The 25,561-nt window shown below is 36.7% G+C and overlaps 1 protein-coding gene across 4 annotated transcripts; it reads left to right on the top strand.

The window, feature by feature from the left end:
• Window positions 1-1,288: 1,288 nt before the first annotated feature.
• Window positions 1,289-22,361, top strand: srsf11 (serine and arginine rich splicing factor 11). Of its 4 annotated transcripts, XM_073063119.1 has the most exons (13): window positions 2,780-6,891; window positions 6,977-7,039; window positions 7,145-7,278; window positions 10,347-10,456; window positions 12,212-12,313; window positions 14,778-14,824; window positions 15,504-15,631; window positions 16,642-16,723; window positions 19,228-19,356; window positions 19,497-19,580; window positions 20,206-20,325; window positions 20,642-20,795; window positions 21,470-22,361. In XM_073063119.1, the coding sequence occupies exons 2-13, from the start codon at window positions 7,014-7,016 to the stop codon at window positions 21,671-21,673; spliced, it is 1,320 nt and encodes a 439-aa protein (XP_072919220.1). In that variant the 5' UTR covers window positions 2,780-6,891; window positions 6,977-7,013; the 3' UTR covers window positions 21,674-22,361. The 4 variants fall into 4 exon arrangements, with proteins under 4 accessions (XP_072919218.1, XP_072919220.1, XP_072919219.1 ...); XM_073063117.1 differs by lacking the exons at window positions 2,780-6,891; window positions 6,977-7,039 and adding an exon at window positions 1,289-1,626; XM_073063118.1 differs by having other exon boundaries at window positions 2,780-7,039.
• The last annotated feature ends 3,200 nt before the right edge of the window (window positions 22,362-25,561 follow it).

Raw genomic sequence — 25,561 nt, 5'->3', positions numbered from 1 at the left:
GGTCAGGGCATCCCAGGGGTCAATAAAATTATATGAGATTTTTAAAGGAGGGTTTGAGTACATCTTCAAATCTTTCTTCTCTCTCCACCATGCTTCCAGAGTTGAAACAAAGAATAACTTTTATTTTATTTATATACAACTCAGAACAGGCCCTTCCAGTCCACGAGACATACCACCCAAACTCCCACCTTTTTAAATTAGCCTAATTGTAGGACAATTTACAATGACCAATTAACCTACTAAGTGGTATGGGGTCTTTGGAGTTCAGAAAAAAAAACAAAGAACTGGGAGGGAACCCATTCACTCACGGAAAAAAAACATACAAACTTTCTTACAGAGAATGCCAAAATTAAACTCCAATGCCTTGAGCTGTAATAGGGTTCATGCTAACTGTTATGTCACTGTGGTACCCCATGGAGACATAAGAGCCTGCAGATGCCTTAATTTGGAGCAATAAACAAACAAATGAGGAACTCAGCAGGTCAAGCAGCAGCTGTGGAGGAAAATGCATAATTGAGGTTTCAGGTTCAAATTGCAGCATTTGCAGTCTTAAACATCTATTTTTCTACTCCACTGTGAAACCTCTTCAAAGTAGGTCTGCTTTGAAGTTTTCCTCTGTTCTTCAATGGAAGCTCTGTGAGTCACTTTCATACTTTGCCCTCCCCAACCCCTTGATACCCTGCTGCACCCCCTCCCTCACCAACCTAATCCTCCACTACCTCTTCACCTTGCCCCACTCCACTCCCACTTTGGTTTTGCCATTCCTCACCCTGATTCCCCCTCCCCCTCCCTCATCCTAATCCTCTCCATCCCTCATGCTAATTCCCTCCCCACCCCTCATCCCAAACCCCTCCCCATCCCTCATCCGAAATCCCCTCCCCTCAACCCAAACCCCTCCCTCATCCCAATCTCCTCCCCTCCCCATTCCATCCCTCATCCCAATCCCCTCCCCATTCCATCCCTCATCCCAATCCCCTCCCCATTCCATCCCTCATCCCAATCCCTTCCCCATTCCATCCCTCATCCCAATCCCCTCCCCATTCCATCCCTCATCCCAATCCCTTCCCCATTCCATCCCTCATCCCAATTCCCTCCCCTCCTCATCCCGAAACCCCTCCCTATCCGTCATCCCAGTCCCCTCCCTCATCCTAAATCCCTCCCCTGCTCTCCCCATCCCTCATTTTTAGTCCCCTCCCTCCCTCCCTCATCCCTGTGCCGGACGGTCACCGACGCCTGCACGGTGCTCCGCCGCCCCGCCTGCTGAAGCAAGGGCTGCTGGGAAGCGGCGCGCGGCATTGTGGGATACTGCAGAGGGTGCCTGCCTGTTGTCGTTGTTGTTCGAGCGTGTACGGCCGAATATTCACTGCCGATTAATTACCATCAAATTGTCATTTGTGCCACTTTGTTTTCTTATTTATTTTAATGTCTTAGGTTCGCGAAAACGTCGTGGAAAGTCGGATCGGGAAAATAAATTTATTCCCCTTTAAAAACGCTTATAATATTTCAAACGATGGCTACAGACGTGATTCAAGTGACCAATGTTTCGCCGAGCGCGACCTCTGAACAGATGAAAACTCTGTTCGGATTTTTGGGCAAAATCGAGGAGTTGCGTCTCTTCCCTTCAGAGTGAGTAACTCCAAACTGTCAGGCGGGGCCTGGGCCTGGGCCGCGCCGGCTCCACATGATCTGACGTTGAAAGTTTTCATTTAATGAGGAAAAGTGTGTTTGTACAGCTGCGGCGCCTTTACTGACGTGTGTTCACAAATATATTTTTAAAGTGTCAGATGCTCTTCCTTGGATCTGCCCGAGTCCCTCGGCACCTTCCACTATTGTCTGCCTTTCTGCCTGGTCGCCCCCTCCCCCTCGCACGTCTGACCAGGCCACGTTTCCGCCCAGTCGTTGATGTTGAAGTAGATTGGGTGCTAATCTGATCACTTAACCATGATGAGGTTATAAGATGCATCTAAGTAGCAAGAAATATCTTTTGTACCAAAGTTTGAATTTGCATTATTATCAGTGTAACGTAAAATGGCCGCCAATGCAAAGGCACAACCCGATAGAAATAGGCGGTAATCGCTCCAGGTATTTGTGTCCGGGAGGCACTATCGTAGTACAAATTTTTACATTTGTTAAATTATTCAATGAATCAAACATAGTTATAAAATGACCTTAAAGCACAAGTTGTATAACAAGCTGGTGAGGCTAAATGGCCTGCTCATTTCTAGTTTTAAAATGGGGTCGATGAGAATAATACAGGGGGCAAATGAGAAAGGGAAAAGTGCTATTAATTTAGCATTGTTAAAAAGCCAACGGTGATGGAATTGTTCATTTTAGCAGAGAATTGAAATTTCAGAAAGGAATGTAGAAAATTTATGAGATCACTTGAACCATCAACGCAATGGACATTGAAAAGTCAGAAACCATGCATTTCAATTCGTTGTGCATGTATACAATTCAACATTAATAGAGTTAGTAAAGTAGATATATTTAATGCAACATCAAATTTTTGAAGTTCTTAGTTACATAGAAAATGCTTCAAGTCTCCATGTAATATGGCTAATTTCTCAGCTATTGTTGGAGAAAAGTCATCTATGTCATTTAAAATACTTATGGATTCTGTTTGCATTTCTGAGGAATTGCACTCATTGCTAAGCCTACAGCATTGATAAGTAGGTGGAGTTAAAGATTTAGGAACTTGTGCCTTAATGTGCTGTAAAACACATTACAGCATTAATGTGCTGTAAAACTGGATAAAAGTATAAGACTGTGTTCTGTGTTACGGAATTAGTTTCATTTTTAATTGGAGAAGATTAATGTTTTGTATCCGTTATATCAATGGATTTAAATCTTAATAAGTCTGCACTTTATCTTTTTAAATTCTGCTATTTTTATGCTATTATTTGATGCTGATTGCAGAAAAAATACCTGTAATTAGTTTTTAATGTCCAGATTATTCTAATTTAGTTGATTTGTATAGTTGGCAGTTACAATGTAAATTGGTATAGCTGTATTCTGAGAATTTTTGTTTGAATCAAATGCTGTATCAAATTCCACAAGAGAGTTCTTCCAAGATTGAAGAATAAAGGATCATGGTAATGATTAAATGACGTTTACTTTGTTTTGAGGCCCTAACTGAGTAGGGAATTGAAGTAAATCTTTATCAATGTGCTGCAAGGGAACTGAAACATCCCTGTAGATGTTGAATGACTTTGAATATTCCATTGGTTGCCAGAGTAAAAATAAGTTTACAGAACAAGCTAGAAAATCGCAATATTGAGAAAAGTATACTGTATTCCGTATCAAACCAAAGATTTAGATCTTCATTATACTTCAGATTATTATTTGTAATTGCCTCTCTTTGAAGTAACTGTGTACACATTTTACTAAGTTTTTGTGTGGCACACAGTGTCTACATTCTTGTATCCTGTTGTCACAATTTTTTTGACTTTATTTCTTCAATATTTGCAATATAAAAGTACCTTGTATCAATTGATGATGAAAATTTATATGTAAACAATTGCCTGTCAGTGTAAGCAGGCTTCCCACCACTGGTGGAGCTGTGGTACGAATTGCCCAGGTCTGCTTTCCATTTTCTTCCTCGTCAGGTAAGTTTTGTTTTTAATTTGATCTATTATTATTGCATTTTATATTTCTGTTGCCATGTCTGTTTGCAACTTTGTTTCCCAAACTACACCTCTCCTTCATCTAGGGCAGCCTGTTCATTGCAAAGCTTTGCCACCTCTTGGATGACCTACACACATTCCTGGCAATCTTGCTTGAATTTCTGCATCTGTTGTTCATTATTCTCACGTTCTATGATTTGGATTCTGATATTTCACCTTTTAGACTTCCACTCTTCATTCTTCCACCCCAATTGCTTCAGCTATGGTCTGTTTGTATTTTGCTACATGTCCATGTTCAAATTGTTTTTCTGTCTGCATTATTTAGGTTCTAACAATCTGCTATTAAAAAAAAACCTTATTGGTAAATCTATATGTTTCCTGCAGTGCAACCCTCCCCCTTACATCATAAACTTGTATGCATTAAATATCAAAACTGAGCTATTTTAAAAATATATCTGTACTATTTCACTGTTTATCTACATCACTGCACTTGTGTTTCAGTAGCCATTCCTTGATTCTCATAGGGCTAAGAGGGCAGCCCAAGATATTAAAGGCACAATAATGATGCAATTTCCTTTACATTGTAACCTAATAAATGATATGCAGAATAGCTAAGTTTGCTGTCATATGCTGCAAGCATTTGTTTTATGCAAGTAAAATTCATACAACTTTTAAGAATTGAATTTGATTCACATTTTAATTCAGATCTCATGAAATTAGTAAAATGTTTAAAAAAAATAAGTTTTAGTTTATATTTGGCTGCTGTAAAAGAAAATTGATATTTTGGTATTAACTAACGAATAATCATTTGCTGTTTTGCCTTATCTATTAAAAGTATGACCACTTGTGATTCAGCTAAACAAAATTAATGCATCATATCTGAGTAATTAATTTACAATATTTTAACTTTTTAATAATGGTAATATACAGTTACTTGGAATGGATTGCAAATCTGTGTAATCTTGTAATTAAAAAGCGTGCTTTAATCAAAGAATGCAGCCACATCCAAAAATTTTTACAGTTCTCCCTGTATTTGCCATATGGAAATCTTTAGACCTAATATGACCTAATATTTTGTGAGTAGTTAAAGAAACATTTTTGCTTACTCTGGCTTTAAAATGTAACACTCATGAAGTATGGCTAAAGTGCTGAAATGGAGCAGGGTGCAAAACAACAAACTGCTGGAGGAACTCAGTGAATCAGGCAGCATCTGTGAAGCTGTCTGACCCACTGAATTTTTTCTTCCAGCTGTTCGTCTTGTTGTGAATTCGGTACTGAGAATGTCAGGTTTATGTGCATTTAAAGTAAATTGGTGATAAGAATGCCAGTTAAAACATTTTAAGAGCTGCATACAGTAAATCTGAAATAAAAATAGTAAATGCTAAATATAGTTCACCAGATAGTATCTGTGGAAGGAGGAATAGGTAATCTGCAGGTTTGATATAGGGCATGCAACATGAAATGATAGCTGTTTCACTTTCCGTAAATGCCAACTGGTGTGCTGTTTATAAAAATAAGTATTGATGGTAAGGGAATTTAAAATACAAAATAGGATTTTCATGAAGAGTTGTAAATAGTTTTGTGGAACAATATTTCCTTGGTGCTCTTAACAGTGTATGGCTGGATTTTTACGATTAAATTCCAATGTAAGCTCCAGTTGGTTTTTATTTTAATATGTGACCCAAAGGTTCACCCAGTGGGCTTGGGTTGAGCAGCTAGGCTGCATAGGGAATGGCTGCTGCTCTTATTTGGGTGTTCAATAATATTAGCAGCTTTCAGTAGCCCTTTCCCATCTCTCCCTTCCGGGGTTATCCTGCAGTTTTCATTCCTCTGTTCCATTTCAAACAGTCAGAATTTGGATTCCCAAAATCTGGATGATGCATGTACTGATGCTCAGCAATGGAATGGTGATTTGACTTAGCTTATGTATAACCAGCTAGCCTAATCAACAGGGTTAGAGAAAATACTGCGCTTTTTAAATCCAGCCTAGTTCAAATTTAATAAACATCAGTGTCCCACCAGCACTAGATCAGGACTCCAGTTATCTGGTGTTTGTTGAACTTTAAAGACCTTATTTGAGTTGAATTCTATAGTAACTGATTTCTAACATAATGAAGGATGTTATAGTGTTCCAAAAGGAATCACCCAGGTAATTTTAGAGATGACACCAAGGTTTTAGAACTGAAGTCATTTCCCTAGTTCTCCCTCCCTTCCACCCTTGATTTTGTTGGCAACCAGGGAAGTGTTGAGTTTATACTAAAGGGATAAGGGAATTTTTGGAGCATTACTTCTATACCCAGGTATCAATTTTTAAAAAAAGTCCTTTTCTGCATGTATATATTTTTTCATTAAACATCTTTGTGTGTGGGCAGGAGGTGCTTGTTGATGAGATTCTCATTAATTTTCCCTACAGTGACTGTAGATAGGGAAGGCATGGAAAAGATGATGCACAGAAAGCCAACAAAGATGCAAATCAAAAATCAGAAGGGAAGCACAGAGGCTAAGAGCCAGATTTGTGGTCCACTTATTTTACTGAGTTCCTGTTCCTGCATTGATTATCATCTTTCTGAATTAAAAGAAATCTTTTGACCTTGACTACACATGTAGTCAGGTTTTGTGATATTCTATGCAGGCTGAACAGTTGTGCGCACTGATTCTGAAAGCTTCAAATATAATTAACTTCCTGTCTTAGTTACAACTCGCTTGTATCTAATTTTTAATGTACTCTGAAAGGAACTGTCAGTTATATTTTGGTCAAAAAAGATTGGTTAAAAAGTTATTTAGCACTTATTAGTGCTGAAGTAGCCAGTATCTTGCAGTTGCTTCCAGATGGGCATATTTTCAATACACTGCTGAATGTTAGGAAAACCATTCCTTTGTGCTTCCTGTACAATGGATTTTTAAAATTCCCTCTTTAATTAATTATTAAATTGCCTATTGATTGTAACATTCTTCTATAATTGTACTCCAAGGCCAATTGCATTGCTACTGCAATGAAATTCTATAGTTAAAATGGTGGCAAATTTTGCTTGGTTTTATTTTATGTGCCCCAATGTGCATGATTACTGATATTAATGATCAATTCTTGGGCCTTTGTGCTTTATAAAAATTTTGTTTTGAGGAATGGGTAAAACCCAAGTATTGGTTTCTTAGTACTGAGCTGGAATGGTTCTGTAATTTTTGTTCTCTTCCCCCCCACCCCTCTTGCCCACAGTCATCCTGCAGGTTTAGAATTATTTTCCTGAATTTGATCTCCGGCAAAGTTAAGGTGATGCTTTGTAAATACAGAATTGGTCGAACAGATTTCGTTTTCCTTTTTGCCCTTGTTATGTGTACTTATTGTGTTTTGGCAGGTTATGGAAAAACTAATCTTTTTTCAACTATCCCACAATGAAACAGTTTATATTTATTAACTGGTATGGTTAATATTGCAAGCTTTACTTGTAGCACTTGTTACTTATATTTTTAAGAAGCTGTAATGTGAAGTCAACATTGGTTCAACCATATTTTTCTTTTCTCAGTGAATCACCATTACCAGTGACGTCTCGCGTGTGTTTCGTAAAGTTTCATGATCCTGACGCTGTGGGAGTAGCGCAGCATTTGACAAACACGGTCTTCATTGACAGAGCATTGATAGTTGTACCTTACACAGAAGGTTTGTGTTTTATTGCTTGGGGGTTTTGGCCCTTAATATCAATTAAAATATTTCTGAGTTAATTCCATTGAATCTGCATGATAAACGTCATTGATATATTAACCCTTGGTATACTGTAGAAATGTAGACTGTTAAAGCTGCAGTGTATTTTCAGAAATTTTCAGGGAACTTCTACCTTATTTCTTTCATTAGACTACTTTTAGGCTAATTAACATAGTATGGTGAAATTCATTTATAATAGGACCAGTATGGATCTGGGGTGGGGTTATATATAATTCTGCATTGTTTACATTTAAAAAAAAATAAGTAATATCAGCAGTGAGGAATTTCATAAACCAAAGGCACAATAGTGCACGTATTTAATTTGTAAACAGTACCAGTGAACAGTACACAATGAAATAGTACATGAAAATAAACACCTTGCAATAATGTTGAATAATTGCTTCAAAGTAATTTCAATTTCCTTAGTCATCCTTTTTAATAAGTACTTTAGTAACATAGTTGTAAAGCATTTTTTAAATACACTGCAGTATTAATTTTTAAATGGCTGTGAATTCAACATAATTCTTTTTCAAACCATGTCATAAAAATTGGCAGTAGTATCGACCCGTTGAAAGCAAATTATGCCATAAACACCCAATTAACAATGGAATGATCCTTATTTTTTGGAATTGTACTTGTTTGCAGAAATAAATAGCATCTATGGAAGTATATATTAATGCAGTATACCAAGGATTTTTAATGAGGGAGGGTGGGGGGAAATTTAGTTTAAAGTTTTTTTTAAAAAAGTTGGTTAATCCAGCTTTTTGTGTACTTTAGCAATGATGGAGTTTTTTTTTAATAACCACATTGTTTCATTAAAAAAACCAGACCATCATCCAAAATAATAAATTCTTCTCTCTGTTATCTGTGTGTGTGATTTTTATAGTGGAGAAGGCAATTGCAGAGCCCCTTCCCCGATGACTGAAAAAGTTGGTCCTCTGCAGCGACAGAGGATTCTAGGCAATTTACAAAAGGCCAGCAAGCATAAGAGTCCCCATGTGTTGTCCTGTTGTAAACATTTGTTCTTGTTAACTACCTTTTTTCTTCACTATTTCTATATTTCTAGGCTTTGATGTTATCCAGTTTAAATTTAATGAAGGAAAGGATTCAGCAGATTTAAGAGGGCAGGCTAAAGGAGAAATTTATTTGAAAGAGATAATATGCTATAGAGTAGGTAATTTTGGCTCATTCTGGTTTCATTTGTAGGGGTCCGGAAGGTGATTGATAACAATTTCATTTATGAATCAAATTACACGCTAGGAATGGCAACACAAAGCTGTGTATGTCAAAGTGGCTTGCTTTGTAGTATTCACAATCACATATTATAAAGCACTGAGTCATTCTTTAAAATTTTCTCTCAAGGCTCCAGACAAGTTGATCCTTTCAACTGAATGCTGAACTATTTTAGTTTTTAAATATTTATTGCATATGAAAGCCAGAAATGCTTTACAGATGTATGCAGCTTACATGTGAAGAATTTGATGCATTAAGCCAATTTTACTCAAAAGCAAATTACTTGGGATGAAAGCATTTCTGTTTTAAGGAAGTTCATTAAAAAGCTTTTGAAAATTTTATATAACTGAGAAATCTGAGTACCATTTACTGTTAACAACAACACGATCTTAACTTTTCTGGAGTACTATGCAGAGACATTGTTTGCATGTTTTAATTTCTGTGTGATTGTTATTTGTACTGTAATGAAGATTTTAATTAAGTACAAACGAGAAACACGGTAAGCAAATAATACATGCAATAATTTGCTGAGCTTGAGAAAGGACTTACAGCATGTCGGAACTCTGTTTACTGATAGATAGTGGTTGTCAGTTGTCTTTCATTCTTTAGCCTATTTTCCTTTTCCCCTTTTTCTTTGTTCTTTCCCTCTTGTCAAATTACTCTTTCATCTGAGTATGAACACCAAAGGTACAAATGAACTGCATAATTTTATGAAATCATTTAAAAGATGAGCCTTTAGTTATGACAGTTGGTAGCATCGCAGCAATGTAAACAACCCAGATAACGCTATGCTAAGTGCATTCTGTTAATTTTATCAGCACCGCTCAGTACAGAAAGTGGAACCATTGCCTTTGTTTAACAGTGGTTTTTCTTTTTTTGTTGTTGTGTTTTACAGTTCTTTTCCCTGGTTCAGCCAGACCTATTTACCAGGCCCTGCTGAAAATACCACCCAACAGTTTTGCCTTCTGCAGCTTATCCAGTTTCTCTTAAGTGTCCTTTACTTGTTGTATGTTTTCTTGCTGAGGTGCCACACAGTATCTTATACATGCAGTGCTGATTACTGTTATCTGTAAAGGATAGAAATGCAGTTGGTGTGTATATATATTTACAGAATGTCACTTGATTATGGGGCATTGGGGCACAGTGGCAAGTTGATATCTAGTAACATTGCAAAAAAAATTGGTTCACTTGCACAAAAAGTAGCATTTAATATATAATGAGCAGTATGTTTCAGCTTGTTCATGAATTTCTCCTGTCTAATGGTAAGTTCTAAACAAGTCATAGTGAACTTTTTCATGATTTTGGTCCCTAAATCATAAACTTTTTTTTGTCTTGTGTATCTTGATTTTTCTGTGTGCTTTATAGTGAAGCAGCCGACACGAGTCGCTTGTTCATAAAACATCTTTTGAAAAGTTGAGAGCACAACTCCTGGAGAACCGACTGTGCTTGCTTACGTTTGGTTCATGACTAAAAAATCGAGTACAGGTGATAATATCTTGGCAGTGTTACAAAAAAAAGTAGTGTGTATTGTGATATTTATTTATTTATTACTATAGTATGTACTGATTTGTAGATTCAGGGAAAAATCAAATTTTACATCTATGACATTTCATTCTAAAAGTTTAAAGGCTTCAGTTGTAATTACTTAAACATAAATCTATTTTGGCAAGATTATAAGTACTTTCTACAAGCTAAGGTGCTGAAAACAGCGAGACCATGTTTTTCTAGGTGTATGTATGTGTTCTCGCAACTTCACAGAGTTAGTTCTAATGCAGATTTGAATTTTTCTACAGGAGTCATTCCTGATGAATCTAAGGCTTTGTCTCTGTTGGCACCAGCTAATGCAGTGGCAGGTTTGCTGCCCGGAGGTGGACTTTTGCCCACACCAAATCCTCTTACATCAGTGAGTAAGCTTCAATTTCAACTTTTTTGACTCTGTTTATTGTGATCAGCTGTTGTCTATATGTAAATGAGATTTGCTGGGTGCTTCAAAAATTGTCAAATATTAATCACTGTTGTATGCAGAATATCGGCTTCTTTTGAAGTGCAAAATATTGTGATTGCCTTAGTTCAGATAAACAATATTAGCATTTCAGGTCATAGTTGTCAGTTAATCACAAGAAGTAGCTTGGATGACTTTCTTTGGTCCTGTAGAAGGGCCTTGGCCCGAAATATTGACTGTATTCTTTTCCATAAATGTTGCCTGACCTATTGAGTTCCTCCAGCATTCTGTGTGTGCTGCTTTGGATGTCCTTTTGTTAAGAGGGGTAAATTTTGAAAGCCGGTCTGTAGAGTATTGTGAACAAGCTGAATCGGAAATAGATCATTAGATAGAGTTGCAAATACATCCAACAGTGAATTACTGGATCACGTACAATGGCAAAGTTGCAAAAGGTCTGATTTTGCTTTAAGTAATTGCAAGCAATTTGAAAACAAGGTTAACTAGTGACCATTTTCTCCATTGGCTTTGCATTCAAATTGCATGTAAACACTGATATTAGTTTCTGATAAAGGCAGAGAGGCTGCTTGTCAACAAAAATTGAGTTAAAAGTAATGTCAGATAAAATGTGGGAACAGACATTATAATGATATATCTGTGACTGAATAAAGTGGAATTGAGTGGGAGGTGGCCAGTGGTGAAAAAAATGGAAAATAGCATTAAATCTATTTAGGGACAGTATAGGTGTGTTCCCCCTTTACAAAGGTTGAGCATTCCTATGAAACCTTCCTTAAGCCGAAATGGTGTAAAGTGAAGAACCATTAATTTACATGGGAAAAATTTTCATAAAAGCGAAAATCCTCTTTGTAATGTGAAAACAGGTTACTAATGAGGGTCTTTTGTAAAAGCAAAGTGGTGTAAAGCGAACATTCATAAAGCGGAGGACACCTGTATTCTAATGCGAAGTTTCAAGAAATACGGATGTAAATTGAGGAAATGTCAGTATGATCGAGGATGTTGGAGAAGAAAGGAGTGTTAGAGTAGTTATTTACAAGAGTGAGATGCAATTAACTATTTGTGTGTTTTGGTAATTTGGAGACAATTTTAACATTAAAGTATGTATTGATTTATATATTTGTTGAAAGTAATTTGAAATAAGAAAGTAATAACAGGTTAAAATATTGCTATACGCTGAACTGTATATAGAACACGTTATATTTCATGTTAACACCAGAATGTTAAGTTTTCCATAATAACATTGAAAAATACCAACTTTCAAAGACTCAATGCTTGTTAAAAGAGATTTTTGGAAACTGTCTTTTGTCAATATTGATTTATAATATCTGTACCAAGTTAATTTTGACTTAAAATTGCTATTGGTGTTAAATTTGCATTTGCATTAACCTTCATTGGTGTTGATTTGCTTTAGAAGCAAGGCATTATGTATAGACATCTGGAATGGTGAAGGACTTAAGGTTGAATTCATCCACATGAATGAAGGCCCTATATTTGACTTCAGTTGAGAACTGAAGTAATTCTGAACATGGCCCACTATTAGCAAATGACAGTAAAACACAAAATTCTGAATTTTGCAGGTGCTGTCTAAATGTAGATCCACGTGTTTATGTATTGTCACAATGTAGACAATAAAACTAGGCCATTTTCATATTTGTACTTTCACGTAAATAGTTCCTTCTGACATTTGTTTCTTTTAACCAGCTCAGCGGTGTTCCTTTGGCTGCTACTCTTGGGAATGTTAATCCTGGCTTGGACCCTGCCCTTGCTGCACTTGGATTGCCAGGAGCAAATTTAAATTCACAGGTAAAATTATGCAATAACTATGATGGAATGAATACTGAATTAGTTGTTACCAGTTGACTTCATATCATGGACTGATTGACGCATACAAGTTTCACAAGCTTACTTATTTGATTTTGTAATGTACGTGTAAAAGCTGTGTTGTGACTGATCGAAGTCACTGGAGAGAACTGAAGCTGGTACAGAACTCTACATTCATCATAATGAACAGGCATTCTCATGAAGATACTCAGTAGAGGCTCACAAACCCAAAAGTATATCTTATTTTTATACTTTTTAAGACCAAAGTTTCAATAGCTACAAAGATATTGTTAACTTCAAATCTCAGGGTTGACAAATGGTTCCTTTGAGGTACAAATTTACAGTGGAAGCACATTGTAAGTGATAAGGCACCTCTGAACGTTTAAGTGCCTTTGGGAGAAAATAATTAGCACAGATATTGCAGAAACGTCTGATGACAGTGCCAGACAAAACCCTTAGTTGCCTGGATTCATGTAGGCCAATTAACACAACCCCATTGTCTTAACATTTGGCTGATACGTATTCAAAAGTCTCCTGGTCACCATTTTGCAAACATTATTTCTTACAGATGGTATTGTTTATTTGCAAAAGTGTGCTTTTAACTTCAATTAACTGCTTACAATTAGAAGACTGGTTCTTGTTTGAATTAATATCTGCGATATTCACACAACTCCAGAATACTCCTAACAAGCTGCCATTGCTTTTATTTGGAGTCTTTTAAGAGTAGATTTTGGCTACACTTGTAGTTGTCTGCCATTCTTGCAATTCTCCTGTGTCATATGTCTCAAGATCTTTTTGTGCTGCCAGGCTCACCACAGAGTTGTGCAGACCAGCAGTATTTCTCATGTCAGTGGGAAGTCCTTACCTTTCTGCAAATTGGTATTGATGCACTTAGTGGGAACCTGTTGTCTATTGGGCGATGTTGTAAAGAATCTATTTGCAAGAAATACTATCCTGCGGGCATTGTGCTCCTTTATGACCTAAATTTTGTTTATTTAGCAATTTTTCTTTTGTTACGGGCTTATTCTGTTGTCTTTATCTGGGCTTTAGATGTATTGATCTGCAAGTTTATTTTGTTCAAGTTAGTTGCTTTTCTCACTGTGAAACTGTATCCCCAAATTGTCACAATGGTATATTTGAAGAATTAATGGGAAGGAGCATTACAGGTTTCCCACATCTGCAGGTTATGGAAGAGAGAAACTAACCCAGTTTTCTCTTGTATATACTTACACTCCCTGTAGGTTAATTGTTCCCATTAAGAAATGAAGGAAGAGTTAATGATATTTGGTGGAACACACCAAATGTTATTCCTCTCCGTGCCTCATGGTGCATTGAGTGGCAACCTTGCCGTTTCTTTCAGCACTTGTCTGTTTTTTATGAGGCAAGAGTTGCTAGCTAGATGCTCAACCCAACATGGATAGAAAGCATGCAAAGAGCTGGCCAGATTTGAACCAGGGACCACTTGTCTCGAAGTCCAGTGCAAATGCTGCTACACCATCGGTCAGCTGTACCAGTTATGACCACAATTTAATGTTAAATTCTGAAAATCTTTAATATATTTATAAAGGTTTGATAGATACTGCATAATGCATTGTGACTTGAAAAAAGCACACTGGTGTGTTAAAGGGAATGTGGGTAAATGCATGTTCAGAATGTGGCTTATGGCCTTGTACTGGTGCTTCAGGGCCACTTCAGGCAGATGCCTAGGGAAAGAGGAATTGGAGATCTTTGGGCGAAGAGGGGGATAGAGGAAACCTTTAAAAGGAGTTTGCCTGTAGGGAAGAACTGGAAGCAGACACCTTGTGTGGTTTTTCTCTTTGGCTGGCTGGTCATGTCAAATGGTCGGTAGATGACTGGCTTCAAGTTTGCTTTCTTAATGTATTTTCTAAAACATAAGTAGCATTAAATTGTAAACTGTAAATTAGTATTAACCATAATAGACAAGTCAAAAAGCACTTGGAATAAGTAAAGAAAGCTTAGAATATTTAGATGAGCAGTATGTAATTTTTCATTTTGTGTTTGCAACTTAAAGCCTCATATTTTAAAATTTTAACACTTAATTTTGCCAGATATGTGTAATCTTTGAATATGTAAGAATTAAGCTGTATTTGTCAGAATTTGAAATCTTCCTTCATTTTCAGTTTTTCTTTGTGAAACAGTTTGTATTCTGGAAAGCTTGAAAAATATATAAGCAGCTCAGTAATGAAGATAAACTAAGATCGCTGGAAGCCTGCTCTTCAATGTAAATGTACAGTCATTGGGTAGTGCTGAATTTTTGTTTGGAGCAATAAATGTTTAAAAGTTGTTTGTGCTTTCTATACTCTGCATTTGTGGAGTCAGAATTTAAGTTCTACAGTGACAAAATGTAAACACTATTTTTATCCCTAAAGTACACAGTAAATCTCATTTTCATTGCAATGAGGTAATGCTTATTATATCCTTTTAGGTCACGGCAGATCAGCTTTTAAAACTCATCACTCAAGTTGATCCAAAGTAAGTTGTATCATTTTGCACCAATTAGAAAGAAAGAGATTGGTACGTGCCAGTTATAAGGGAAGTCACCAAGGCAGTCTTCTTCATTTGTTTCAATTTTAAGTGCCTGGAAAAAGTTCTTGCATGGAGGAAGGGGAATGGTGTGTTTACATTCTCAATTGCTTGGGATTGTAATGTGTGGTAATTCTTAGCCATGAAAAAAAATGCATGTTCATTTTGGTTTTGCATTAAGTAAGGAGCACTTGTACAAGTTGGCCTCTGTTCCCCTGCATTAGGATGGGGGAAATAATGCTATTCTTATTTACTACTGCGTTTTGATCACATGCATGTATGTATAAGCAATGGCAAGAGCAAGCTCCTTCATGATTGAATATTCTGCTATTGTCAGTAAAATATTTTGATAACGTAAGAAGTTGCTGGTATAGTGATATTCCAGTTCCTATAGGAACTTCTCTTCTAGGTGGTACATTTTATTTTGGTATACTGAAGTGTAGACATGAGGTCTATCCAAACACTTGAGCATGTGGTAGCCAAACAAGTCCTGATAGTTTTGATATTTTTGACTGCTTAAAGAATTAGCCGATCTTCTTCAAGTGTATGGCACTTGGTAAATAATTCCCACTCAGTAAATTGAAAGGTAAAAACCCCATTTATTCATGCATGCAATTTTTTCCCTAAGGCTAAACCATACTGCTGGTGCCATTGTAAGCCCAGCCCTGAAATCTGATACCTCTTCCAAAGACATAGAAGAAGCAATGAAAAGGGTTAAAGAAGCACAGTCATTGATTTCAGCTGCTATAGAAACAGGTAATATTGCTATATCTAATACTTTGCTTCTGATAGTAATACTTATACAGCTTAGACACAAAATAGTGAATCACTTGGGTGCTATGAAACCTTGTGTTTGCTTTAGTATAACATGCTGAGAACTGGACCAATATAGACATTTGGCTTGTATAGGAAGAGTTTAATACATAAATCTTGTGATTTATACCTAAAACATTAAATATGGACACGTTTTGTACAAGTTTAACCCAAATTGAACTATCTTGATCTGGATAGCAGTGAGCAGCACATGGCAGCACCAATTTACGTTTTGCTAGACAAGGGATCTGTGAACAAACTTGAGTAATTAAATAGAGGATTATTTTACTGAGCAGTGTATTACTTCATACTGAATTCACACAGACCTGTAACTCATCTGCTAAATTGTGCTGTTTTTATTGAGCAGATATTTATTTAATGATAATTCACACCATTACTGCCAATAGTAATGATTCAAGACTTTTGACTAGTGCTATCAGGTATGCAACAGAAATGCTATTACATAACGAACAAAAGAAAATGATAGAATTTGGAAAGAGAAGTATTTAATAAGATTGAGAAACCTTCAATGGTTCCAACATTTTCTATTTTATTTTCAGATACCAATATCTCACTTTTGATGGCCGTTCTGTAATATCTTTGTGTTTGGCAATTCAGGATTTTTATTATGTTTTACAAGAAGTGCAAAGAAAAAATATCAAAATTAAATCTAAAACTATCATTTCCACTTTAATACAGATTTTAATTTGAGACTGAGGATGATCAGGTAAATTCCCTTCATCAATAACCTGGCCAGATCTTTTTTGCAGAAGTAGCTATTTTCGGTAATTTCAAATGAATGTTACTGCTTTTTGAGAAGGCAGCTTGTACTCAGTACCTAATCATTATATAACTTTTATTCACTCCATTTAAAAGTTCCTAGTTTTGATACGGTTCAGTTCTCCTTTCATTGTAAGTTATCTTTTTCTTGAATCCCACATTGTATATTTCAGAAAAAAAAGAAGATAAAAGGAAACATTCTAGATCAAGGTCTCGTTCACGCAGGCGACGGTCTCGTTCCCGTTCAAGGCACAGGTAAGGAATGGAAGTTTCTTTTGGAAAAGGGACATAATTAAGACATACTACTTCTTGCCTTCTTGTTGTGTAATATACTATGCATTTAATGAAGGGAACATTAGTTCGACAAAGGATATATTGCCTTGAGTTGAAAAAAATTTTTCTTCATGGGTAATAAAAAATTGAAGAATAGACTGCAGCATATATTTCATTCTTAAGAACAGTTTTCTTTTGCTTTGCTGGTATCACCATGACAAACATAGGGCATTCTGTTCCTGTCTTAACAGAGCCTCTGAAATTCTATACTACATCCTTTCTGGCAAGTTTAGAAGTTCATAATCACCACATTGAAATAGAAAAAAAAGTACACAATTGCTGTTTACCATGTAAATGATTTTGAGATTTATTCGCAAATGGATTGGGTTCTTTTACAGTGATTTTCGAGAAATGTCATTATTCCTAATGTAGGACTTTGAACTTGTTAGGGAAGCATGATGGGCCCTATTGATTATAAGAATATTAATTGACTTCAACCATTTCATTTTCCATATAGTTGGTTGAATGGTTTATCTAAATTGAGTCTGATTTCCAATTTACACTCTAATGATGACCCCACAGTTGTAGGCCGTATCTTGGGTAATGATGAGTCTGAGTACAGAGAAGAAATTAAGAACCTGGTGGCATGGTACGAAGACAGTAACCTATCCCTCAACGTCAGCAAGACGAAGGAATTGGTTGTTGACTTCAGAAGGAGTAGTGGACCATCTACATCGGTGGTGCGCAGGTGGAACAGGTCAAAAGCTTTAAGTTCCTTGGGGTGAATATCACAAATGACCTGACTTGGTCTAACCAAGCAGGGTCCACTGCCAAGAAGGCCCACCAGCGCCTTTACTTCCTGAGAAAGCTGAAGAAATTTGGCCTGTCCCCTAAAACCATCACTAATTTTTATAGATGCACCGTAGAAAGCATTCTTCTAGGGTGCATCACAACCTGGTATGGAAGTTGTCCTGTCCAAGACTGGGAGAAGCTGCAGAAGATCGTGAACATAGCCCAGCACATCACACAAACCAATCTTCCATCCTTGGACTCACTTTACACCGCATGCTGTCGGAGCAGTGCTGCCAGGATAATCAAGGACACTACCCACCCAGCCAACACACTTTTTGTCACTCTTCCCTCTGGGAGCTTGAAGATTCGTACGGCCAGATTTGGGAACAGCTTCTTTGCAACTGTGATAAGACTGCTGAACGGATCCTGACCCGGATCTGGGCCGTACCTTCCAAATATCTGGACCTGGCTTGCACTACCTTACTTTCCCTTTTCTATTTTCTAATTATGATTTATAATTTAAATTTTTATTATATTTACTTCGATTTGTACTCCAGGGAGCGCGAAGCGCAGAATCAAATATCACTGTGATGATTGTATGCTCTTGTATCAATTGTTTGGTGACAATCAAGTAAACTAAGTGCCTGATTTTGCAGCTTAGAATGATGATTACTTGGCATTCTTGTGTTATCCTTCAGAAGCCAACTGAACACTTGGGATCCCTAGTAGTTTGTCAGCTACTTGAGTCAGTTGGCCAGATCATTGATCAAGAGAGCACTGACCTGCTCTCTTTAAGTTGGCCTGTGTGAAGAGTGCCTACCTTGCTAGGTGTAATCCATTCACAAGTCCTGAGCAACAGCAAAATTTGAATTGTCAATTCTGATTAAGCTCTTCCCCTAAAACTGGTGTGAGTTACAACATGCATCAAAGCCCTGCCCATTTTTGTTGTCGAACTTGAGGATTGTTAACTTCTTTTGAATGCCTCTTACATTTGAGAACCAAAGTAGTTAAGTATTAAATAAAGCTCAATTACTTTGAACTTAGAATCTTGTCTTTTTCCAAAAGCCTGATTTGAAATCATTGGGCTTGTGACCCTTGGCATGATAAAATTGGTATAGGATATCAGAGTTTATTCTAGTGTATATATTGGTGAATCTTAGATTCAGAACTGGTGGGACTTACAGGGACCTTGGAGATGGACCATGGTTTAAAAATAAAATACATGCCTAGTTTTATTTAGTGAGTTTTGAACTTCTGCACTCCATTGTACTTCTGGGTTTATAATTTGCTAGTTTATCTGTCTTTATTGAGTGCATTAACCCGTGACGCCTTCATCTCAAGTTTCCTTTTGAATCCTTGTTCTAACATTTGGGTGATTGTGTCATGCTTGGATTTTGTTATCTTCTGTGGGGCAATTTATCTTTCAATGGTGCCCATTTAGTTTTGCTGTGCTTCCACAGATGTACAACTTTCTATTTTTTCTTTGTTGCAGTGTAATTGGTTACACACATTCTTCATTAAGCTAATATGGCTATTTTTGCTTCGCGTTTCTTTTTAAAATTTACGTGCAAGTTGAAGCCATTTGTATAATTTGGCTTGTGCTGTATAATTTGTATTCCAGCTTTGCTTTTAAATTGTTTTGTATAATTCACATTCTTTTGCTGAGTATTCAACAAAGTGCATTTTTTAAACAGGCGCTCGAGGAGTAGGTCTAGAAGGCGTTCACATTCAAAGTCTAGAAGCAGGCGGCGATCACGAAGTCCAAGACGAAGGAGGTCACGCTCAAGGGAGCGGAGGAGGTCTAGGAGTATATCAAAGCCAAGGTCTTTAATTTTGCAATATTCTTGTCATGTATTGACTTTCTTTAATATATATTACCAAATCAGTAATAATTTTCAGATGGTTTTGTGTAATACGAGCTATTTTTGAGCATGAGCTTTGTATATTTTGCATATGTTTTTAGGGAGAAAAAGAAGGAAGAGAAGAAAAGATCCAAGACACCACCTAAAAGCTACAGCACAGCCAGGCGGTCTCGCAGCCCCAGTAGGTATGCATGAATGTGTACTTTATGGAAAGCTACTTTTGTTTTGGAAATGCTGGTAAAGAAGAGGACATGGCTCTTCCTCCAGTTTAGTTGGCCTTTGGACTATGCAGCACTTCTTGCTTCACAAGATGAAGGCAAAGGACCACATTATTTAGTAGACACAAGAAATGTGTCACAATTATATACAACAAAATTCAGTTGAGTCTTCCTTTGCACTGCTTTAGCATAGGATATTAAGGTTTCAGTGTGTAAGAGAGTATATTTTCCAGAGTGCTTTTAAATTGAATATTTATAGAAATGCTATCTTCTCACAAAGCCTAAACAACTACCTTCCTTTTCAATCTATTATTTTTAATCTGAAATATTTTGAAATAATGATTCATGGCATAATTGCAGAAATGATGCCTTTCAAATGAAGGTTTATTTTTGAAACAACCATTGGTAATTTATATTTTTAGATTTAATTTTGCAGCATTTCTTTAATTGGTTTCAGTTTTTAAAGGATATTTTGCTGCAAGAAAACTTGATAGCTTTAGAAGCTATTTAATATATGGAAGTTCAAATAAGGGGAGAATTATTTTAATGGTTGTTGAATTGCATAATTAAGATGCTTCCTTTATTTTGTCAGAGACAGAGAACGAGAGCGAGAAAGAGAACGGAGACGTAGAAGAAGTAGATCTATTTCAAGGTCTCCAAAGAAATCAAGATCGCCTAAACGTAAACTTTCACGGTCACCATCTCCTCGAAGGTAAATTTTTGAGACTTTGAGCTTTCTATGGCTTTTATAACGTGTTACTTGTTGACATTGTGATGTGTCTAAACTATTTACCACAGCAAATCTTTGTGAAACTCTTGTTGTGGTTTGGTTTAACAGTGGAAATGTTGATTGTGGGGCAGTACTGAATTGCAGTAATGCTACTCCATGTAAGCTAACATTTTTCAATATATTTCTCCAAATGATTGGAGAAATCTTTTTGAATGATAGATTAAGGACTTAATCTCTTCTGCTTTCCTTTACCTCTCTTTCTCCTGTGCTTGAAGATGTTCATTGACTTATTTTCCAGGCATAAGAAAGAAAAGAAGAAGGACAAGGACAGAGACCGGAGCAGGGAAGTAGAGGAAAGGGAGAGGTCATCAAGCAAAAAGAAAAAGAGCAAAGATAAAGAGCGGGAGAAAGAAAAGGAAAAAAAGGCAGAAGGTGAAAAGGGTGATGTTAAGGTAAATTTAAATTTGGAACTATACAGTATTAGAAGGTGAACTACACTTGGTGGCCAAGTAATTGGGTACATATGTTTGTTAATGCAAATATCCAATCTGCCAATTACTTACAGCCAGTCAATGCGTAAAAGCATGCAGATATGATTGAGGTTTAGTTGTCTAGACCAAGCATCAGAATGGGAAAGAACTGCAATCTAAGGGACTTTACCTGTGGAGTTATTGTTGGTGCCAGAGGAGTGGTTTGAATCTCAAAAACTGTTGCCCGCTTAGGATTTTCACACACAACTCTGGAATTTACAGAGCCTCTTGCGAAAAATAAAAGGCATCTAGTGAGCAACAGTTCTGTGGGTAAAAATGTCTTAATAATGAGAGGTGTCAGAGGAGAATGGCCAGACTGGTTCAAGCTGACAAAGATGACAGTAACTCAAATAACCACACTTGTGGTGTGCAGTAGAGCATCTCTGAACACACGTCAAACCTCGAGTGGATGGGCTACCACAGCAGAACAGGAACACACTGGATTCAATGCCTGTACCTAATAAAGTGGCCACTGAGTGTAGTTTTATATGTTTACCTTGTTTTTATCATTCCAATTCTATGGGGAATGTGGATATGAAAGCAGATGTTTTTACATGGGTTGGTTTATTGAATTTGAGTGTTCTCCACTGATGCAGGTGACAAGAGATTATGATGAAGAGGAGCAAGGATATGACAGTGAAAAAGATAAAAAGGAAGAACAGCGAGTTTCAGAACCTGGGACATCCCCAAAGCTGAAAGAGTTAGCACAAGAAACTGACAAGGGAAGTACAGATATAGTGAAAGAGTCAAAAGTCAATGGTGATGATCATCATGAAGAAGATATGGACATGAGTGAATAAATTTAGTGTAACCTGATTTATATTCCTAATGTGAAGTGATTATTTTTAGCAGTGCTTTCTCTCAGAATTGAAGTGTCGCCCTTCTATTATATTTTCTACAGTTACAGAAAGTGGTGACATTGGCACCTGCCTTGCCAGAGTTTGTGAAAGAGGTGTACAGATAACTTGGTTCAGGAAGTGAACTGCACTTCTTATAGCATCAGATTGGTGTGCCAGTAAGAAGCTTTTTTTCTGAAATGTATGCAGGGATCTCCTTTGACAAGAGTAGGAACCTCAGAAATGTGTAATTTTTGTTTAAAGAGACTCAATCAATATTGATGTAGATAGTTATATATCCTATGAACCTTGTGACTGTAGATTTAAGTTCCAGTAGTTAACCGTTTATTTGCTTTTAATTATAAGTGACTGTCTGCTTTTTGTATGTACCTTTATTAAATAAAGTTCTTTGGTATTCCCTGCTCTTCAACTGATCACTTGTATCACCCATTGTTCACAAAAGATGGCATCTGCCCAACTTGATTTATTGTGCAATGTCTTGTGAAGAAAAATAAGCTTTCTTTATCTTGATGCTGACAGGTCTACCAGGTTAGCAATTTTGCCTGCAGTATGTGCTGTTGTCTTGTACAGTTTATGAGAACAATTTCTGTTTTACATGTAGCTTTCATAATAAAAGCTGTTTTAAAGCCTAGGTTTGATCCTCATTATTTTACTTCAGATATTTTTGATCCTTCAAGGGGAAATTCAATGTCTTGAATTTAAATACAGTAGAATTTAGAAAATGTTCATTTTAAACAATATTTCAAATATTTTATTTTCAGCCTCCAGTCTTGGTTTTTTTTGAGACTGAAGCTGTAGGGAGCAAAATGCATGGCTGCGTATTAACAGAGCCACTGCTGCTGTTTATTTTTCCTTGGATTCCAGAAATTGAGCTAGTTAACAGCAGAATTATAACTTGGCCCATCCTCTCCTGGCAGCAATGCTCTCCAAACTAGATGTTAATACTTCTCTAGCAGGCAGTTAAAACCACATTCATCTGATTAACTGTTAGGTCTTGAGCAACAGGCATAGCAGAATTAGGTAATTCAATCTATCAAATCTGCTGTCATTTCCTTCAACTATTTGATGTCCTTGCACCCTACTGACCTCTGCTTTAAGCTGTACCGAATGACTTGGCACCCACAATTTATTATTTTTATTTTATTTAGATACTGCATAGAACAGGCCTAATGAGTCTCAGTACCGAACACCAACTTCTTTTAACGCTAGCCGAAACACAGGACTACTTGCAATGACCAATTAACCTACTAGCAGGTACATCTGGACTGGGGTGAGAACTCACATGGTTCACAGGAGAATATATCAACTTAAGACAGCACTAGAATTGAACTCCAATCCCTGTGCTGCACTAACATGACACAACCCACAGATTCACTGCCCTGTGGCTGAAGATATTCCTCATCTGTTCTAAAGGACTAATCTGGTCCTAGACTCTCCCACTATTGGAAGTGTCTTCTCCACATCCATTCTATCTAGTGTTCTAATATTCTGTATTATTCAGTGAAATCCATTCCTCACTCCAAGTACAGCCCAGAACCATCAAATGCTCCTCATACATTTTATTCCTGGAATTCTCAAACTTCCTCTGGATACTCCAATTCACTCATTTAGAAAATAATCTGTACCATTATTTCTTCTATCAAAGTGATGACCATACACTTTGCCTATCCTACTCTGTCCAAGTCATGCAGACTCCGCTTCCTCATTCCTACCTACTCTTTGTATCATGCATAAACTTATCCACAAAGCTATCGGTTCCGTTTTCCAGATTATTAACAATGTGTAAAGTGGTGGATCCAAGTTAAATTTGCCAACTGTTTTCAGTTTGACATTTTGCAGTTGGATGGTGGGTTGGTATGCATTAGTGATTTCAACCACATCCAATATATATATATATATACCACAACCACATCCTATATATATATATATATACACCTAATTGATTTTTACAACAGCTGAAAGCAGTCAGCACCAGATATTCTTTCATGTAACTTATTCATAAAGGGGAATATACTGAAATTTCAAAATCCACATTCTTTAACTTGGCCTCAGCTGAACTTTTTTGCACAGTTGTAGATTTCCTATCATACATCTGCAGCATCTTTTAAATATATGGAAAAATGTGACTTCATTTTCATAATGTTTGTCTAAAATCTTTCTTGGACAGTAACACTACCTTGATGTATTTTACATTGGTAAGCTTTGCAATTTTTATTAGTTTTTTTTCTCTTAATTGGTTGCATAATACCTTGAATTTCACTTCACCTGGACATTCACTCCTGTGTACAAGTTAGCCAGGCATCCTCTTAATCCATGCTGTATCACTAAATAAATTGGGATACTGATAATATGGATAAGTAACAGAAGGCCTTTACAATAGTACATTCCACAAGCTGTGGCTAACAAAACTTAGCACTGAACTGCAAAAGGGACAGTGAATATTGTTTTAATGGATCCTTGTGCACTTAGGAAACAAATTTGTATTGCATCAGAAGATGTGATGACAGGGTCAGTAAATGTTGATGACTGCAACCAAATTAGATTTCCAAAGTTTTAACCTAAACGATATACACAAAATTTTGCAGATGCTGGCACCTAGAGTTACACAAAATTCTGGAGCAACGCAGCAGGTTAAGCTGCATCTATGGATAGGAGTAAGCAGTCAACATTTTGGGTTAAGACTCATCAGGACTGAAAAAGAAAGGAAGATGTAGCTAAGTTTCTGAACCAACGGGGGGGGGGGGGGGGGGGGAAGAGAGATAGAAATGCACTGCCCCTTTACATCTCCTAAAACATCATCTTTCTAGATGTATGTCTTCTATTTTTATTCTCTGTACCTTGGTGTATACTACAAACTAATCTGAAATGCAGAGAAATGAAGTGGGATGTTTGATTAGTATTACTATCCACACCAAAGTAGCTTTGGGGCACAGCAGTCCTTCCCAAATCAATTACTTAGTACTTGTAAATAGCAGGACAGCAGACAAATGAAGCAATCTTGCACAGACCTCAAACTGGATTACACCATTTTATTGTTGCAGGAACTATATGACCAATACAATTCTCACTCATAAAATGGAGACCAGTAAAACGAATACCTGGGACAAAATGCTTGAACGGCCTGAAATTATTAAAAGCAGTAGATTGTGGCAGTATAACGCTTCTTGGCATCCAAGGGATTAAGGTAGCAATTTCAGGGAACATATCTTTACAGAGTGAATGGAAATCATTATTTAAGGATATAAACTGTGCTATGGTGTATCCGATGACTTAAAAAATTTCATATGGAATTATACGTATTTTAGTTAACCAAACAGTTGAGACATTTTCAGGAAAAATCCAACATTGTTTCAAAGGTGACCAAGTCCAAGCAGATCAACCAAAATATTTTTGTAAACATGATCTAAAGGCAAGTACCCAACATTTACTTTCAGTAATATGGCTTAAATTGTTCTGTGAATACTAGTAAGCAAATAGAATTAAGTAGAAAAGGATTTTAGAGGACCTTTGATTTTCATTCTGTACATTTCCCAATTTCTTCTAATCTAATGGATTTAAACCATTGCAGCTCTACTCCAGAACAATTTGTAAACATTTAATGATCTCTTAACATTCCTGAAAAAGGGTGGTGACTGTAGCTGAGTATAAATGACACTGCCGATGCCATTTCCAGTGACCAACATTGGACGGCAAAGTATTCCAACAATGCACGATTTTGATGAGGACAAATACTCAATAAAGCAATTTATGATAAGAGTATGATATCTGATGCTTTAAAATACTGCTTGTAACATTAGAGGACTGAGAAAGCTGATTGGATAAACTGTGGAA

Source organism: Hemitrygon akajei, chromosome 12, assembly GCF_048418815.1.
Source record: "Hemitrygon akajei chromosome 12, sHemAka1.3, whole genome shotgun sequence".
Taxonomy (NCBI): domain Eukaryota; kingdom Metazoa; phylum Chordata; class Chondrichthyes; order Myliobatiformes; family Dasyatidae; genus Hemitrygon; species Hemitrygon akajei.
This window is presented reverse-complemented; position numbering and strand designations above follow the sequence as displayed.